General features: G+C 38.5%; 1 protein-coding gene across 5 annotated transcripts in view; it reads right to left on the minus strand.

Moving 5' to 3' along the window:
- Positions 1–419: 419 nt before the first annotated feature.
- cpne5a (copine Va) overlaps positions 420–19875 on the minus strand; it is an 85399-nt gene continuing 65943 nt past the window's right edge. For all 5 annotated transcript variants that reach the window (XM_044351328.1, XM_044351330.1, XM_044351329.1 and 2 more), the window contains 7 exons: positions 15541–15587; positions 14478–14659; positions 12529–12656; positions 9855–9957; positions 5069–5126; positions 4794–4867; positions 420–4166 (listed from right to left, as the gene is read on the minus strand). In XM_044351328.1, coding sequence (XP_044207263.1) covers positions 3978–4166; positions 4794–4867; positions 5069–5126; positions 9855–9957; positions 12529–12656; positions 14478–14659; positions 15541–15587 — 781 coding nt within the window. In that variant the 3' untranslated portion in view covers positions 420–3977. The remainder of the gene's footprint in view (positions 4167–4793; positions 4868–5068; positions 5127–9854; positions 9958–12528; positions 12657–14477; positions 14660–15540; positions 15588–19875) is intronic.

Consider the following 19875-nt stretch of genomic DNA (forward strand, 5'->3'; position numbering starts at 1 on the left):
TGGATTTTCTTCCTGGTTGCCAGTCTGTGGTTATTGTGCAGGCAGTAAGTGGGTGGGCAAGGGAGGTGTTGGCTCTATCTTAGGCTGGTAATTTATGGCTCCAGCTGCTGTCTCCCTCTCCCCAGGTGGACAGCGTGATTCGTCAGCAGTGGATCTCAGGGGGAGGAAAACACATTTCTAAGGGGGAACACATTTTGCAAGAGGACGGCGCTCATCACTGGTTGGACACCAGTCTCCAATGGAGGGATAATATAAATCAACCATCTTGCTGAAGATGGTGAAAATCTCATGACAGCTGGTTTTCTAATGCATAAACTCACACTGACAGTGAGATTTATCAAAAAAAGGAGCTTCTAGTGAGGACTGAGCTACTTTCTTTTTCTCAAAGTGACCAAACAAACAAATAAAAAAACATCGTGCATTCTGCCAAAGTTGTCAATATTTTATTAATCTTCAGTTAAGGCAATCCATTACAAAGCATTTCACAAACCACAGTATGACGACAATATCATGTCCAACACCTGGTTTGGAAATTATTCAGCATGCAAGTCAGAGACCAAGAGAGGTATGTAAACAACCTGGGATAAAAAGGGAGAAGTGGCAAGAAGAACCCATACAGTATGTGTCTCATAGGAACAGAATGGAAAGAAACCAGAGATGCAGCATGCTAAAGGCGGCTGTTATCTCTAAATAACACCCGAAGTAACAAATGAAGCACATGGCAGATGCACTAATCAGGTGAAATGAAGGCAGACTACCAAACTTCCTGCCATTTTTGGCACAGAACATGCACAATGTCTAAAGAGGCCAAGTTCAACCGAACACATTTTGGCACTGAAATATTCCTTATACGGGGCTTATGTACACAATTAGAGTTCAGCCTCAAAGAAAATTCAAAATGAAGGGATGATCAAAGCCATTTCCACCGAGAGAAAAGAAATAATTGTATCATTGGAGAGACGTCTTTTAGACCGAAATAAGCATGAAAATACACATCATAATAATTTAATGTTCAACAGTTGCATAAGTGTCATTACTGTGCTCATTTCAGGAAAAAAAATAGAGTGAAGCTCATTATAATCTATAAGAAAGAGAAGAAAAATACAATACTGAGTTTGAGTAGTGTTGATTACATGAAACGTGTTGTGCACACAACATATGGCCCCACTTCCACTTCACATGTTTTCATTTCACCTTCTTCTCGTACACATTTGCGAGATCTATGGCGATCACAGTCACAGTAAATGAGCTGCATACTGATGCTGCTAAAGGACCAACTTTTCCAAATTCATTTCCTATGACGCATCAGTAGCTTGTTTTGTTAGACATAAAATGAAAAACATGAAAATAAGAAGATCTACTATTATAGCTACTTCAAAAAGTAGAATTAAAAGAGGTTACTTGCAAAGTAAATAGATCAGATATTTATAATTTAACATAATTAGGTTATTAATACTCCTTTAAATACTCTATATTTCATAACAAATTCATTCAGTGTGTATTATTTATTTCCTTTTGGCTTAAATGGCTTCCTCTAGAGGTATACTGGTGTTTATGTGTGGTATGCAGTAAAACTTAATGGCCTCATTTCAGTTGTGATGAACAAGTGAATCTGGCAGCAGATTAAACGCTGCTTTGTCTTCTGAGGGAGAGATGTTCACTAATGAACAAAAAAAAAAGTCAAATATGGATCTGGGTCTGTGACAGAAGGAGTTCACTGCCTCTCAACTGAGTTTCTGCAGAATCATCACACTATCAGCTCTGTGAGAGCACTGGAGCAACAAAGAACATTAAATGGCTACCAAAGAAAGTAAAAGCAACATGTAAACGTGTTTTCTCTGAACACAAAACAAAACAGACGTCAGTGAGAAATCAGAGCTTCACATTCACAAGAGAATAACACAACAAATCTGTGTAAACGTTGGTTCTCCAGTGTCGTTCAGTGAAAATCCAGAATAAATGAATGTTTCAATGAAACCCATGAATGTTTACTTTTTCCTTGAGGCAATGGAAGTGGCCACAGTTGAATTGTAAACAAGTCTTGACTTTGAATATTGTACAACAAAGTTCAGCGACGCCGTCAACTTTCATTAGTGAAGAGCTGCAAGTATAAAAGTACACGACACTGCGGCTGTAATAGTCCGAATCCTGCAACAGTTTTATCGTCGCCGACATTTTCTTTGAGTACATCTTAAATGTGAGACCTGCTGCTGGCAGAATAACACCTGGGTAACTGAATTTGGATATGTTTCCATATAATAGGCACATTTGGATCGAGATATTGAGTGACTGAGAGATACTAGTGAAAATAATGTCTGTTATAAATAGATAACTTAGGATGTGCACAACTGGGCCACAAAGGCCGTAAAACATTTATATACAGACGCTAAAAAGAAAATGCTGTGAAGAAATGTGGATATAATGACTTGATTTCAAGAAACTGTGGAATTGTGTCTTAAGTATTGAAATAGTATCCCAATTATATTATAAAATGGGCTGTTTCTTGGCATCGGTGTAAAAAGATTTTATGTGGCAACACTCTGAGTTAATTAGAAACACAGTTAACACAATGCACACATAAGAAAAGATGGACCGTTTTTGTTTTGTGCAATTAGTTGTTGTTCTCCTTGGATCACTTTAAAAAACATTCAACGCCCCAAATTTCTCAAACTCTGTTGCAGGATTTGTGATTGTTCAGTTTTTATTTTGGGACAACAAATCAAATTAAGAGGAGAAAAAAAAAAAGAAAGAAAAAAGTGGGTGTTAGTTGACATCAGTCTTTTGAAAGTTTATGTGCAGGGTCCTAAAAGTATAAACAATAAACTGTAACCACAACAAATATAATGGAAAGAAACAGACGAAGAAACGGCGAGATGACGGATGAGATATGGCGGCATGACTTAAGCAGTGTAATTAACCTCTCTGCATACTAACAAGGAAAGCTGGCGTGTGCGTTGAATTATTCATCGGTTTTTCTGTAAACATACTGTTTGTGATAAATATAAGTTAATTTTAATATATTAGTATAAGATTTCTTTCTTTTTTATATAAACATTCTTCCTGTTGTCATTCTGTTTAAAATGATGGTGTAAAACATAATAACATGGGCTCCTTTCCATTATCTTCATTGTGGCAGCTGTTTCAAAATAATCCTTTTCAGCTTATTAACATTATAACCTTTGTGCTTTTTATTTGGACAGTAATTAGTGCATTCTGTTAATATAAATATTAGAAATAGGTATAAGACGCAGTGCTGGGAAATCAGTATGGCAACAGCTCACAGCAGGTTCCTCCACACAACAGCTTGCCATCAAAAACTATCAGTGAAAATGATTCTTAAACTGCTGAACAGGTTTTATCACATGCTTTATATTACAGTCCTTATCAAAGTAGAAATGGGGAATTTTTTTTTAAATTTTTTTTTTTTTTTTTTTTGGTTAGACTGGTCACAAAATATAGGATGGAAAACTACAGGGGAAATATGACTTTGATCCCCACCCTTTAAACCCCTCCCCCAAAAGGAATAAATTATTTCTGCAATAAATAAATAAATTACTATACACATGATTTCCTAGTTCAACACACATCCAAAAGGTATCACAAACATGATACACACTGGCACATTCTAATATATTTATGCCTTCAAACAGGCCCTCTCTACGGGTTTACTTGCTATCCATTACATCACCACTTTGACAGGTTTGACAGCGAACAACTAAAACCTCCTTTTACAGCGGGCTCCTCTCAGCGCTCTCATCCTCAAGCGCTCATCCGATCATCAGCAGGTTCCCCCCAAAGCAGTCTTATTGCTCCGAACCGAAATGGAGTCTTGTCATCTTTTTTGTTTGGCCGGATTATTATTTAGGAAAGGGCCTCATCCCCATTTTCCCGTCAAAGGATGGTTGATGGAGGCAGGTTCCCCGTAAATGCCGGCCTGGCCCCCCCCCCCGCCCTGACGCGGAGCTGCGTGTTGTGACTCAGACGGGGTTGGTCTCGGGGTGGTCGCTGGGCGAGTAAACCGGTGGGACGGGGATGGGTTTAATGCCTCTGCTCTTCATGTAGGAAATCAGCTGGTCAGGGATCTCAGCCAGTACGTCTTTAGCCAGCCGCGCCATGCTTAGCACATGGTTACCTGTGCGGTCCATGTAGTCTCTGAACGGGACAAACTGTTGCGACATGAGAAAGAAATGTGTGACTTTATGAAAAGAATGTATTGTGATGCAACAAGTGTTAAAGCTGTGATGTTCATTACACCTGAAAATACACAAGTGGCTCCCATGAACAATTTACAGATGATTTTCCTCTTAGAGTATCACCAGCAGTTGGTTTACAAATGCAAGCAGGTTTAAAAGTTTGTACAGAAGAAACAGTTGGTTTGTACAGTTGGTTGGAGGTCATCAAAGTCTACCTGCTAATTAGATTATGATGATTTGTGTGTGAAAAGTTGACAAAGTGGTGCAAAAGTAAGCAACAGGGTGTCACCGTGAGTTCATCCTCTGGGGATCAAGAACATCCAGAATATATTTCATAGGTATTTGGGTCTCTCAGAAATCTCTTCTTAAAACTAGTTTTTATTTTATGGCTTTTTCTTACAGTAACTGATATTGTTTTTGTGTTCACTGTAAAGCACTTTGTAACTTTGCACTTTGTTTGTTTGGTCTTATGGTGATGCTAGCGATGTTGCGATATCTTGCTTTGGAATAAAAAACATTGTCTATAGTTACGGCCACTAGTTGGGCAAGAATGATTCTGTCACCTTTGGAAAATGGTGGAAAACAGTAAAAATATCTCACCTGTACGATGTCTCTCTCTGCCAACTTTCCCCGCGAGGAGATCCTGATGTCATCACCATCCAGCTCAACCATGGCTACACAGAAAAGAAAAATAATCTCACATGTTCTAACTAACTTGCGTATAACTCTGTATCCATAATGTAACGCATAAACTTTGAGTCATGTAACAAATGAGTCAGGGAAAAAATAAAAAACTTATGTCAGTTTGAATTAAAAAATAATCACAGATGCACACAGACTTTCCACTGTTTTTTACACATTTGTTCTGCTCTCACCATCGAACTCAGCTTGGCCAACTCCAACAATGATGATAGACATGGGGAGTTTAGCAGCCTGTCATGAAGAAGAAGAACAAACAGTCAGTTGTCTGAAAGAACCATATTTCTAAAGATGGGCTGACATCAGAGTATGGAGGGGTTACATTTCCAATTATTGTTGGGTTTTTTCCCCCCTTAACACACATCTCATTCTGCAATGACAGACAGTATTAATCCGCAGGCACAGTCCCCCAGAGAAGCCACAAAGGAAAAGGATAAAGGACAAGATAAAATGAAATAAACACAGATGATACAGAGCATCATAACAGTTTCATGAGTGTTTAACACCACGTTATGTTGTATAGATCAGGTTGTCCAGGGACTGAGAGAAAATACATTATTTAACTCAGGGGCCCCAAGATTGTTACAACATCCAGCATATAACAGAATATTTTTACTAACTACTATACAATGTATACATTTAATAGGCTGATTTTACACATAGAATATCAAACTAGTTAAAGAACCCAAAGTTTTTTGTACTTTAAGTTCATAAATAACAACAGAAGAAGAAAAACAATGAAGATAACATGTAAACGCATGAGTTAAGTCAAATGCTGTATTCATAAAACATGATGACTTCATTCTACACACTTGCATCACACAGTCTAACATTACTTATTCATGATGTTGGCATATAGAAATGTTTCAAGTACTGTTCAGAAGTTCAGAGAAGAAAAGCCAAAACACTTTACACAACTAAGGTTTAATGAAGCTTATCTCAGTTTGTGGTGTGCAGGTTAGTCCACTGCATGAATTTAGACCACAGTCCTGATGTGGAGACAGTGAGATCTTCGGTATGAATGAATGATATATGCTTGTGGTAGAAAGGCATTTTACAGGGGTAAAAGTAGGTCAGCTTTCCTGGAAAAAACCTCCCGAGGGGAGAGGCCTGTCACAGATAGGAGTAAACAGACTTAAGAGGACCACCCTCTCCATGTTCTCCATCATTATGCTCCCTCCATCTCTTCCCCTGTGTTATCTTCCCCTCCACTCGGCTCATTCCTCATGACCTCTCGCATACATACATACATTCTGTTTGCCCCTTTCCAGCGGAGGCGACCTCGCAAGCGTATACCTATAAATGCCAGATCAGATTCTCACAAAGTATCTTGAGCTGAATTATTCAGTCTACACCATTTGTTACTTCGCCTGTACTGTCAAGTCACTCGGGATCTCACTCCATCAGTCTGTCTAAGCACATACAGTAACATCCTCCTCTCACTGCACACAACAGACACTTGTTCTCATAACACTTTACTGAACATTAAAGGACTTTAAAGAATTTTGTGAATTAAGAAATCATTTCTGTGTCTCTGTTTCCAGTGCACATGCTAACATTATATTCAGTACATGTAATTAACCTTTTAAATAACCTGCTGACTTGTTTAGGAAGTTGGTAAAATAAGACAAAACATGTATATTTAGAGAGTGTCTCCTCTTGTGACAATTCACACATAACTTGTGGCTCTTTTTTTAGGTACGTGCTCTGAGTTAGTCAGACAGATGAAACTTTGCTTTGTTGATTCACAACGGACAGATGGACTCTACCAGACGCAGTCCTTTAAGTTTCCCTAAATGTTTAAATATTTATGAATTTTATGAAATTATTGGTAGAGCAAGCCTCCCATCCAGACAACAAACTGACAACCTCAGACATAATCTAATACATGGGCACAAATTAATTCATGTTTTGGCCTCCCACGCCAGACAGAGACCCTATTTTATAATTTATGAACCTAAATGAAATTTGAATCTTAACCCTCTGGGGTCAACAATGTCGTATGCAACATAAAAGTACTCTAATTACTATTTTTAAACTATCTCTGGAACACTGCGTGCTAGACATTTACTTTAAAAACTGCCCTGCAGCTACAGCAATCGGGCCAGTCGCCACTTCATTTCCTCCTGCAAGTACATGTGCATTTTCCATTTGGAAGAACTGAAAAATACGTCAACAAAACGCGGTTTGCTGTCGCTTTAAAAAAATACAATACTCATAGTTCTAAACGCCAAATCAATTTCACTAGAATAAAATATATTATACACTAAAACAAGATGTTCTACTCAGAAATGTATGAAAACAAAACTGTCTGTTTCCAATCACTTCTGACACATTCAGAGGATCGCAGGTTGCTGCACAAACATTTCCAGAACATTTCACTATGGAAATTCGGAGCCCTCCGGATATGTTATACACCAAAACAAGATGTTCTACTCAGAAATGTATTCATTTATAAATTAATTAATTGTTTGTGCAGCTTCCTTGTATCCTCTGGAATGTGTCTGAAGTGGAATTTCATAATATGCTGAATATGATACTTTGTTAATGATAACCTTATAACTCTGTATATTCAAATTCTCCCAAGTCAGAACCTCCTTGGTGAGCCATTGATAATAAATACCGTATTTTTTCATTTTACTTTCTGAATCAAACCCTGACCCGACTGTAAATTAAATGAAAGCGACAGTATTCAGTTCTTCCCATTGACTATATATAAAGATGGACAACACGTCTCCACTTCTTGCAGCGATGCAAAAGTGAAGCCAAAATATCTAATTTCCTGCTATCTTGTTTGTGTGACATCATTTGGAGCCAGAGTAGAGTGTAACAGTAAAGTCAGATGGCGGGATGACAGCCCGCGGGATACGACCCCTCAGCCGTCCCACCATCTGACGGAGGTTTGAGAGTGGCTGTCACACCTGTCAAGAGCTGCCTGAAAAGGACAGAAACCATCTTTGGGAAAAATTTGTTGTTTAACGTGCACTTTGTTATTTTAGTTTGGCTCACGTCACATCCACTAACATGGAGGGGGCGGGACTTATGACCTATACTGTAGCCAGCCACCAGGAGGCGATCGAGATATTTTGGCTTCACTTTTGGGGAGCTGTCATGTCGTCCATATTTATCTACAGTCAATAATTCTTCCAGGTGGAAAACCTCATTACCAAAATAACGCAAGTGTACGCACAGAAGGAAATAACAAGGCTGCTGGCTTTCAGCCGTGACGAGTCGTCACTTGTTCTTATAATCCATCCGGGGGCTTGATAATCCATCAAGAAAAGGTGGAAGTGGCGGGCAGGCAAATATGCCAGTTTCCATAAAAACAAAACAAAAGAAAACAAAAAACAAGAAACAAATATGGACAGTTTTTATAAAAATGTAAATAGCTCTGTTTTTCTGTGTGATAGAGACTTTATGAATAGAGATTTTATTTTTCATCTGAGGCCTTAGTCTACAACCGTGAAGACAATAAACATTTGTACATAGTTGTTTGTTGTAAAAATCACCAAGAAACAAATATCAACAGTTGTGATAAATATATATATATATATATATATATATATATATATATATATATAAATTGTTCTGTTTTTCTGTGCAATTGAGACTTAATTTTCTTTTTTGTTTGTTTGTTTTCTACCTAAGGCCTTGGGCAACAAATGTGAAGATAGTAATCATTTGTTTGTTTTTGTGGAAAATGGATTAAATGTTGAAAAATTCAAATTCTCTTTTAGTTTTTCTTTTGACTTCTTGGTCTATTTTGTCATGCAATATCACTGCAGCATACATATGCAAATAGCCCATGTTGTGAAAAAAATGATACCAATTAACTGCTTGTAACTTATAGTTCTGAATTTATACAAATGTTTATATATTAAGAGAGTTGAGGCACCAGTAATAGGAAAAAAGTGGCTCAGACCTCAAGAACATCAAAGGAAAGAGTTAGAATTTGTATTTACCCCGGAGGCTGTCCCGTTAGATGTGTGGACATATGAAAGCTAAGCGGTGCTGGTTTGGGGAACAAGGATTAACAAGGAGGGAACAGAATTAACATTACAGTTTGGCCTGCAGCAGTGCATTACCAAGAGATATCTGCTATGTGCAATCTTTAAGATACTTCTAAAGATACACTACAGCATCAGAAAGCACAAATAATACAGCAAAAGTGCAGAGATGAACGTTGCACAGACAGCAACTCTTTCCTTATGATTCATCTCTCAAGGGCAAAGGCTGAATGCCAAGTGAAGGAGGTCATTCGGTCCTTTGCTCTGTGGGCAGAGAGAAGAGAAGCCAAGTGCAAACTGAGAGGTGAGAGGTGGCAGCAGGACGCAGAAGGTTCGGGCTGAGCAGTGCAGAGCAGCAGACAAGATCTTAAAAGGAAGGTGTGGCTGTTCGAATGGTTTGATTAACAGTCGCAAATTCCCTTTAAACCCAGTCTGCTGGGGGTCAGAGCACCATGTTGCTGTGAGGTCGTCTACCTGGTCGACGATGAGTCTAACCACTGTGGCCATAATCCTATTATAGATGAGCTCCACTGTTTTCATAAGACATAAAATATTAAACATAGACATAAGACAAACAGAAATAATTCTTAAAATTTGGACCAAACAGGTGCCTCAGATGGTGTGCTGGATAAGACCCTTTCCTCCAATAAAGTGAACCTGTTGACCTGAGAGTGAATCTCAGCTGAGCCCCTCAGGTTCCCCAGAGTCTCAATAAAAAGGAAACATATTGGACAAACAGCGTCCAAGCACGGGGGGGAAGCAAGTGGAGTAGAAAACATCCCATAAATCCTCATATCTAGTGCTACTGGCTTATAAACCCCTCAAAGTAAGAGAAAGCCAGTGAGTGCCACAGTAAGCTAAAAGCACCTGCAACGCCAATACCCTGCAGAGCCGAGGGGATGAGAGAGAGAGAGAGAGGTGAACATCCTGCGGCTGATGGTAGAGCAGCACTTACGTTCACAATGGCCTCCTTGGTTTGAGCCATGTCTGATATGACGCCATCAGTGATGATGAGCAGGACAAAGTACTGAGATCCGTCCTGCACTGCCGCTGCATACCTGAAGGAGAGAAATCAACAGACAGATGAAGGCAGATGCAGATGTTTATGCATTTACATAAAACTGAAATTGGTTTGAAAAACCGCAGAGAAACTCTAAGAGCAGCTACAGCAGCGTGTCAGCAGCCGCTGTCAGAGAGGAGAAAAACAAAATTTAAAAAGCATGTTCTTCAGAAATAAATTCCCCTTCCGCCCAGCATGTGACACAAAAGCTTAATATAGACATGTAAAGAAGTAAAATATGTTGTATAGCTCTTCACGTCTCCGAGGTCTATCCAGACACTATTACGAAACCCATCAGAGACACCACAGTGAGTGTGGCCTAGTTTCAATCGCCCATCGCTGGCTGCTCTATGAATAATTTATTGAACTGTTTATGCAAGTGGTGCAGTCTTATTCTTTCAGAACATCAGTGATCACCCCGCACTCAATTGACAAGGCTTGATGAGCAAGAGGGGGAAAAATGTGGCAGATCATTGTGAGAGCCGAGGAAGGGTCAGAGGTGAGTCGTTCCTCTTGCTTTTAGTTTGGTAGGTTTGACTGATGCGCTGACATTTTAATCAAAGAGCGCGTCCAGTCAGTGACACTGGAGAGAGTGATGACTGGTGTTTAGGATATTAAAGAAGCATTTGTCTTCCTCATCTGCCAAATAACAATGTGAGCCACACTCACTGGAGACAGTCGAGCACATTAACAGAATATTATATTATAGATAGATTACATTTTTAATATTGAGATTCTGATCAAAAAGTTCTGCACTGATCCAGAGTTGTTTACCAGCAGGAGGAGAACTCAGAGTTTATTTTTTAAACTTTTGAAAAGTGGTTTTATCTTCACTCTCACGCTCTCTTCGTCCATGTTGACTGCTGACTGGAGGGGAAACAGAAACGTCAAAGACGTCAGTGTCAATTTTGACCAATGAAATTTGGGTTAGGTGTGAAAAACTTCGCAAAAATAGAGCCAGGGTGACCAGTTTTTCAAACAAGCAATACGCCGCTCAGCCTGTTGGCTGACGCACGGAGCAGGTTAAGACATCTTCATTGGGAAACACTGAAAGAATCTGACGGTCACTCGCTCGTTCACATCGCGTCCAGTTAGGAGTCGGTGTGAGATCTACTTCTGGTCACAAAAAGAGTAATTTTGATGTTTTTATCACAGGTTTACTGGATGACTTATTTAACTTGTCATGGTAAGTGGAACGGCTCTTACAGTCTGCAGCATCTCTGTGCATCATTTTTAGTATTTTAATTTAATTTAATTTTACTTAGTTATACTGCACCTTTTAGGCAAAGAGTGACTGTAAAAAGTGTAACAATATAAAAGAAGAAGATTTATTTATTAATAAGTTTCCTTCCTTGAAATCATGCCAAGAGCTGCATGGGACTTCTTGTCATTTTTTTTATTATTATTCTTGTGTGTCTGTGTGCGTAGTGATTTGAACACTGAAACAAAAAGATACATAAGTTTTCAAAAGAAAGCAATTTGCTGTAGCCTTGTGTTTTATCCAGGGCACCACATTAATCCTCATCTCAGGTCAGTCATCAGTCTGTCAGTTGCTGTCGATTCAAACCGGAAGTCCAAGTCTAGTTCCAAGTCCTCATTTGTTTCAGTCTAAGTCAGTAAAGCGTCGTGTGCAATTTCAGTATGAAGCTCTTACTACTGAGGGTTGTGTTTGAGGAACTCATCAGATGCAGAATCTTTAAAGTTACATCACTTTTTGTAAAACCTAGTTTTTTAGCTAAAATTGTGACTTTAAGTGATCAACACAAGTCCATCATTGACAAAGATACAATTTCATAGACTATCTCCGTGTAAGTGTAAGTTTTTAAATAACCAGAAGTATATATCACTTGAAATGCAGAAAATTGAAAGTAAAATTCAGGTTCAGGTCTGTGGTGCACAAACCTGACTCCATGTGTGAGTCACTAATATAAGTCCAAGCCAAGTCATGAGTCATCAACATTTGGGCCTGAAGCCTCAGCTTGAGTCTGAGTCCAGTATTAAAACAGAAGAGGGGAGTGAAACACTGCACACCTGGTCCTTATTATTGTACTTTCACTTCTATTTCAATCTGGAGAAGACGGATTTTCTATAAATCATGTCTGCTGTGCATTTAATATGTTGCAGCCCAATTTATAGACAAGCCTTTAAATGTACTTTTTTTGTTGCAATTATTACACTAACAGGAAGTTAGAAATGCTGAATTAAAGCATGTGGTTCCCTGTTCACAGTGAAGCTCATTTGATGAATAATGTGACTAATAAACACATGGCTGAAAGGCAACATAACATTAATCCATTTACAACTCTGCTGCCAATCCCACCAGCTTATCTTACCACTTTCTCCCACTAAGTCTAAAAAGCAATGTAGCACCTGCATTAAGATGTCTGGACCTACATATGCTTGATTACCATTTCTATTCATCATTGTTTATTTTCCCTTCATTAGTTCTGCTCAATTAAAAGAGAAACCATCACTCACTGTCTTAATACCTCTGGCAGCGTGTCTGCCAGCTGCAGAAAGGACAACTGTGCTCTGTGATGTTCACTGGGATCGGTATTTGTGCGATTACCTTGCCACATGATTAACAACGGGAGCGAAGTTTGTGGGTCCATACAGCTGAACCGTCTTAAGGCTTTGATGGTAAGCTTCGAGAATCCCCTCCATACCGTTACAGTAAGGGTTCTCAATGTTGCCATTCTGAGAAAAACAAAAACAGAACATGAGTAGTACAAAAACTAGATGGTTCTGGGTGGAACGCAATAGGGCTTGAGATAGCAATTAATTCATGTAAACAACCATCTTTCAGTCATACTACAATGTGTTTCGGCGGTAAGTTAAAGAGTAATCTAATATCAGGCTGAAAAGCAGCTTTTTGCTGTCCTCTCTGCTCAAAAGTTTCAAGGCACCGATGTCACTGTGTACTGACACACCCTGAAGTACACTTCTACATCACTGCAACAGTCAGCAAAAACAAGATTTTCAGCTGCTGTTAAGTTGGTCTTTAAACAGGTCAACATTCTCATTTAAGAGAACGAACAATTACTTTGATTATTGATTAATCTGCTGATTATAGTCTTGATTAATCAATGAATCATTTTGTATATAAAATGTCAAATATAATGAAAAATGCCCATTTTAATTTCTTAAAGTCCAAGGTGATGTCTTCAAATATCTTGTTTTATCGGATAAATAGTCCAAAACCTGGTTTGTTAATCAGAACCATCTGAGAAGTCGTCCTTTGAAACTGTTTGGAAAAAGGGCCGCCACTTTCAAAAAATACTTGGCAGGCTGATTGGATGAACCATCTGTCACCGTCCAACCTTGTGAGGCAGCTGGATATGTGAGATCACAAGATCACGAGAGAATCCTCATAGGACGCAGATTGGCTAAGCTCATAACTTGAAGCCTGACAAGATGGATTCTCGCATAATTTCATGATGTTATGATCTTGTGAAGCCAGCTGCCTCACAAGGTAAATGTTTGGCACTTATACCTGAGAAATGGCTAAAACAATTATTTGATTGTCAAAATACTTTCTAATTAATTTTCTGTCAACTGACTGATCGATTAATCATCTAATCATTGCAGCTCCATAGAGAAATAGCTTGTATGTGAAAAACTACCAATAAGTGGAAAAAAGATTAGATGACTGCCAGGTGAAAGATACGACCACAGTAGTATTAAAATATTTTTTTACTATTATATTTTGTACCCTATAATTACCTAGTGTGTAGTGAATGAGTAAATGAATGAGTGAATAGTAAATGAATGAACACAGCCTAGAAACAGAGCACATTTATCTCGCTGACTAGCTATTTAGTTAGTATAAACTCTGTCCTGTGGTTTTGTTCAGTTACAGAAGTACGAAGTCTCTCTTGAAGGGCTGAATGACATTTGGAAAACATTCTTTGCTCCGAGTGATGTGCTTGTCAAACTTTGCTTCAAAGGTTAGCTTCCTTGGCTACAAGGCACATATCTAACCAAACATATATGAAAAATATTTCACTCAGGACTGTAACTTTACTCTTAAGCCCACTTCTGAGACAAGAGCACAAAAGAATGAGATTTCAATTATATGGTGAGATGAATTAATTAATTAATTAATTTGCTAATTCTAACGGAGACATGGAGTGATGCAGACGTTACCCTAGACAGACTCCTCATTAGGCTGCACTATGCAGCAGCCAGAGCACATTAGCTGACTGAGAGAAGCCCAATTGATTTACGAATCCTTCAGCCTCACAGAGACCTAATTTGCACTATAAAAGGTAAATGGAATTCACTCTGAATTATGCATGTCATAGGTGTTGCAGCATTCATCTCAAAACACACACATCCATATCACACATGAAAACACGTTTACCCGTACGTGTTGGAGGAAGCATAAAAACATACAAGTGCTCACCAATCAAATACAAGCTCCACTGGGAAGTCGAAAATCATTTTCATGTAAATTCAGATTAACTGTAAGAGAAATTATGATTCTGAGCGTTTGAAGTAACCCCATAGTTGACTCACCAGAGGGAACTCGTGGGACACCCTCCCATCAGGGGGCAGCTTAGCACCGAATCCCAGGGCAGGAAACATCTTATCACTGTCATAGTCCTGGATGATCTCACCCACAGCCTTCAGGGCCATGGCATAGGCATTCATCTGGTACGGGTTCATGTAGTGGAGTGAAGTGGACTGGGATGGATTTCCTTACAAGACAAGAGAAATCAGAGTCAGTGATGCAGACACTCAAACTGAGACCGAACTGACAGCTGCAACGGCAGAAACATGAGTGAACCCAAACTAAATGAGCTGCTGTGAATTAGAGTCGGTGTAACTATCTGGAATACTGGAAGTCAGTAATATTATGACGGCTGCTGCACGATAAATGTAAAACATGTTCATATTGTTTTATTTGTGTTTTTGAATTTACTGTGACATTTTGAGCGCTCAAATGTGATGTATACTTCTGGATACAGTACATATGAATTTGCAGGATTCCCTTTTATGCTGAAATGAATCAGTCAAGATCTTACATCCAGAAAATCTGCTTGATTGAATATTTAGACAAAACAAACCTAGATAGATGTTAATTATGTTAGATTTTATTCCCATTTATTTAAGTCTTTTGCATCTCTATATTCATTCATCTCTACACAAATATATCATATATTCTCATTCAACTATGTATTTGTGTTTATTCTAGATGAATGATTAAAAGAAACTTGAGCTGACTTAAGCCTAACTTATTATTTGTGTTGTCTCTTTAAATCCACAACCTGTCATTTTGTTTGTATTTTGCACTAGATACAGCATAACAAACAGGTTTCCCCATTTCTAAATTCGGTTTATAACCACTTTTGTGTCTTTATGTCCCTCTTCTGTCTTCTTTAAAAAATGAAGAGTATCATTTTTAAACACTTTGTTTACCATGTGAACATTTCAATGAAACATGGTTTAAAAAGAAAAAAAGGACTATTACATGCAGGAAGAAAAACACAACTTCCTCTTTCATTCATGGAAAATGGCATAGTCATACATCAGATGACAAATAGAGGCAGAACAGGTTGATGGTAGTCGAAACACTCACCATTTGATGCAGTGAAATCAATGGCAACTGTGAAGTGAATCTGAGTCCTGAAACAGATGAATAGAAGAGAGGATGCTGTTAACAAAAGAGAGGAAGGAAAAGACTCAGCACTGCAGTTTAATGAGGCTCTCGCAGGTTTCACAGTGCTCTCTGCTCAACCTCTCATATGAGAAGAGGTGTGACAAAGGTAAACCTCAAACAGTGTTCATAATGCACCTTCATCGTAGCTTCACAGCTGCTTCTTCTCAGCCGCTGCCAGTTACACAACACAGGAGCTAATCAGGCTTTTATTATTCAATTTACGAAACAAAGAGAGCATACATTTAGTTGTGGTCAAGCAGCATCCAAAGCACTGTTTTGATCTTTAAATAACAGATATATTTAAAGATTTAACAGCGCAGTGGCAAAGTCCAAACCACAAACACATCCCGCAAGACCTAGAAAAATTGATAAGGCAGAGTAATTTCCCAAATGGTTTCCACAAACACATAATGAGTTGCTGCAGCTGGCTCAATGATCTTGACTGAACATCACGCTGAGGCAAGAAATGATTATTAGCAGGCAGGAGAGCTGCAAGAAGAAAATAATCCCGATTAAATTAATCCTAAAACTCTGCACTCTTACTCATGTTTTAACTATTTATCTTGTTTTTTTCTGAGATGTGTGAACATTAACATTCTCCTGTATGCTGTGCAAAATCCTCATCACCATTGTAATCACCATTATTGTCTTCGTTACTCCCTTTTTATATCAATGGAAAATTTGAGGTCTTCCATTTATCGTATCAATTTAGTAGCAGCCGTACAAAATGTCCAAAAACCAAAACGGATATTTTTTATTCATGAGCCCATAATTATAGCCAAAACCTTGAAAAGAAACTAAACATGGCCTAACTAGTCTCTGTTGGGTTTCCCCATTTCCCAAGAGAGGTAAATGAAGAGCGAGGGGAAGGGGAGCTTAGATCAAAGTGTGTGCTCTTTCATTGTGATTAACACTGATTGCCTTTCCTGACTTCACCTCCATTCAGAAATTCCCACAAGCACAGTATCGAAGATAAAGGCGGCTTCCTCCTGGGGAGACTCTGACCCCAGCTCATTAATCAGCATTGAGCTGGACCGCTCAGCTGACAAAGGGGAAGTCTTACAATGGTATGCTGCCTCAATTTGAAAGTCTCTGCTGATTTCTATGGTTAGTTTTGAATGTTTGGCTAAAAAAGGAAGGTAGTGACTTAAAGTTAAGGTAGACAGTGGAAGTGGCCACACGGGAACCGTCAGTAGCTAGAAGTTCATTCTCAGACAGTAACTGCTAAACTCTTGAACTACTTACAGGTCACTGAGCACTTAAGGATCTTGGTAAGGTATTTTCAGCTCAGTATCCTACAAACTACACTCATATTGGGTGATTCCCTTGATGCAGCAAGGCGAAGGTGAGGATGAGGAGTTCGAGGTAGTGGATGGAGGTGTAGCACATCTGACTTTTATGCAGGAGACCTTACTTTGTGCCCCATTACAGACCTGCAATTACTGTTTGCCTTTTTATTACCTGTAACCACAATTATTCCCAACCACCCTAATCATACTATAACCATACTGTAGTTCTTAGTAATAATCTGTCCCCAACCTTAACCATACAGTATTTGTCATGCACAGATACGGGAAGGAATATACCATAAAACATCACTGAATGAAGTCCAGATGTTGCAGAATCATCCAATATTGACATAATTGTTTGATGATGGGGTTGTTAAAAGGGTAATTTCCAACATATCAGTGGTAAGGTCTTATCAGCTTCCTATCAGAAAACTGGTCATCACTTTATTTATTATTCATAAGCTGTACATAAACATTTAATCAATAGTTTATAACCCACTATAATGTGGCTATAAGCAGACATAAGGACATTTTTAAGTGTGTGTTAATGTACAGTTATTTGTCAACAATTATAACTTCTCCTATAAAGATAATATTTTATATTATTACAACTGTGTTTTACTATATTGTCCAGTAATGGGTGCCCACAGGAGGAGTTATAGTTGTTGACAAAGACATTAATAAACATTTATATCTGCTTACAACTACATCACACAATTTATTCATTGTTTATATTCTGTTTATGAATACTAAATAGAGGGACTTAAAGTGAAAGGTTACTGAAATTTGTATTGTATTGTATTGTATTGTATTGTATTGTATTGTATTGTATTGTATTGTATTGTACTGTATTGTAATTTTATATTATGTTTAGGCATCTACCATATGATCAGCAACCTCTATGAAAATAAAATCTCTCTGGCCTTTGGTGTAGCAGCTTCACCGTCCATGGATACGATTTATTTGCTTTTTTAGACTCAGGTTTGGGCTGATGAGAGAATTGAGTTGTTTTCTTCACATTACTGTCCCTCTGTTGCACTGTGTACAGTCGTTTTCCGTGAGGGTTCACTGGGAGAACAGGTTCAGATATCAGGCCATTCTCTCTGGTGCCACTTTCTATTAGAGAAAAATACTGTCATACAAGCAGCCCAACAGACCTCTAGAGATCAGTGTTTGCTGCTGTCTGTCTGCAGTTTGCTGCAGGAAAAGTTAAATCTCTCAACACACATATCTGTGTTCAGCTGACTGGCTTGAGTTTCTGTTTTTCTAATTTCACTTGTGACTCACAGTGGGGATTAGTTTTAGAGCTGGGCTCACAAATTATTTTGAGACAAAAAAATCAATATAGATTGATGTTGACTGATGCTGTAGTATTGTCTGTTTTTTTCTAATGGCTGGTGGCAGGTCTGGGGTTACTCTTTTTATCCCACCAATCCTCTAAACTACAGAGCAGGTAATTTTTCATTTATTAAATCCTTGAGTGATGAATTGCTCCATGGACAAATTCATCATTTCCTATTTTCGATCAGGGGTTCATAAATCTGACACCGGTCTTCAAATGGCCTATTTCAACCTGATTCAGTACAAGTCCTTCAGAACGGGCAGTCCACTGTGTCCCTTCGCGTCACCATTAACTCACTCAGCGTCTCCTCATCTCTCGGTTTCTTTCTCAACTAAAATGACAGCTCCTCAAGCAGTTTGTGTATCACCTTGAATTATTGCAATAGTTAAAAATAGTTACAAACGTATTGGTATCATATTGACTTTCCCCTTCCAGTTAGACAAACAACATATGGTAGGAGTCTTTGTAATGTGAAATCCCTGAAGTCTTGGCAATCTGGGTTGGGTGGGATATTTTATGTAATGTAAAACAGTGAGACAAAGAATGAAGCCACAGCACACCTACAGTCTCATTAGTATGTGCTGAAAATTGGCCAACTCAGACTACATCAAAGAGCAGATTGGCACAGTGTTTTTCCTGTATAATAAAATGCAGCCAGATATGCACTACATGGCAGTAAAACAAAGTGAAAGACAGATCAAGGAGGTCAACACTGGCAAGACTCTGATGACATGACTGTTTCTAGTTGAGTCACACATAAATTTAAACTGAAGTGTTCTGCTTTTGCTTCCCTGTAAATTGTAACAACAACAGGACCAAAAGTGGGCCAGAGAGAGACACCAAAGCAGCATAAGCTGCACAAGCAGCAGTCCATCACAAATATCATTTATATATTCATCAATATATTCTTCTTCCTGTATTTTTGCAAGGTGAACAAATACTAAACCACTACACATGCAGTAAAATATAGGCTTGACTCTCGCTGCAGAGCAATATCTGCCTATTTTCAAGAATCAGTGGTTATCAAAGAGCAGTCAAAGAAGAAGACAGAGAAAAATGCCATTCTGCAGTCTGACTGAAAAAAAAAACAGTATCACTTTCTCCTCTTTCAGGACAACAGGATATTTTTGGGATGAAACTATTAAACCTTAATAAGATCTCCACACAATAGAGGCTCCACACAAGCCATTACACGGCTGATCTCACTGCAGATTTCATTTAGAAAGAAACATTTCAACATGCGATGAAAAGAATATAAATCTTTCATTAGCCTCTAAGAATCAGAGCAGTATGTGGCCTTTGGACTTTAATTACCTCTGTTTGACTATATCTCTGCTACAATTGAAGATTAATGAAAATGAATGAAAAACCACTTCACTGTGAAACCAGTCAGGATGTGATGGTGCGTCTGGAAAAGAAATTGCTTTTTTACCCTCTGCTTCAAAAGGCATCTAAAATGCATCATGTTAGTTGTCGCCTTTTAGAAAGGGAGCAGTAAAGCAAACACACTTATGAAAGGAGAGAAATCGATAACAGAAATCTAAAATATCAAATTTGGCTCTACAATTTGGATTACTTTTATACAGCTTGCTGCTCGGGCTCTGGCTCATATTTCTCATCATC

This window comes from Thunnus albacares, chromosome 5, assembly GCF_914725855.1.
Source record: "Thunnus albacares chromosome 5, fThuAlb1.1, whole genome shotgun sequence".
Lineage (NCBI taxonomy): Eukaryota > Metazoa > Chordata > Actinopteri > Scombriformes > Scombridae > Thunnus > Thunnus albacares.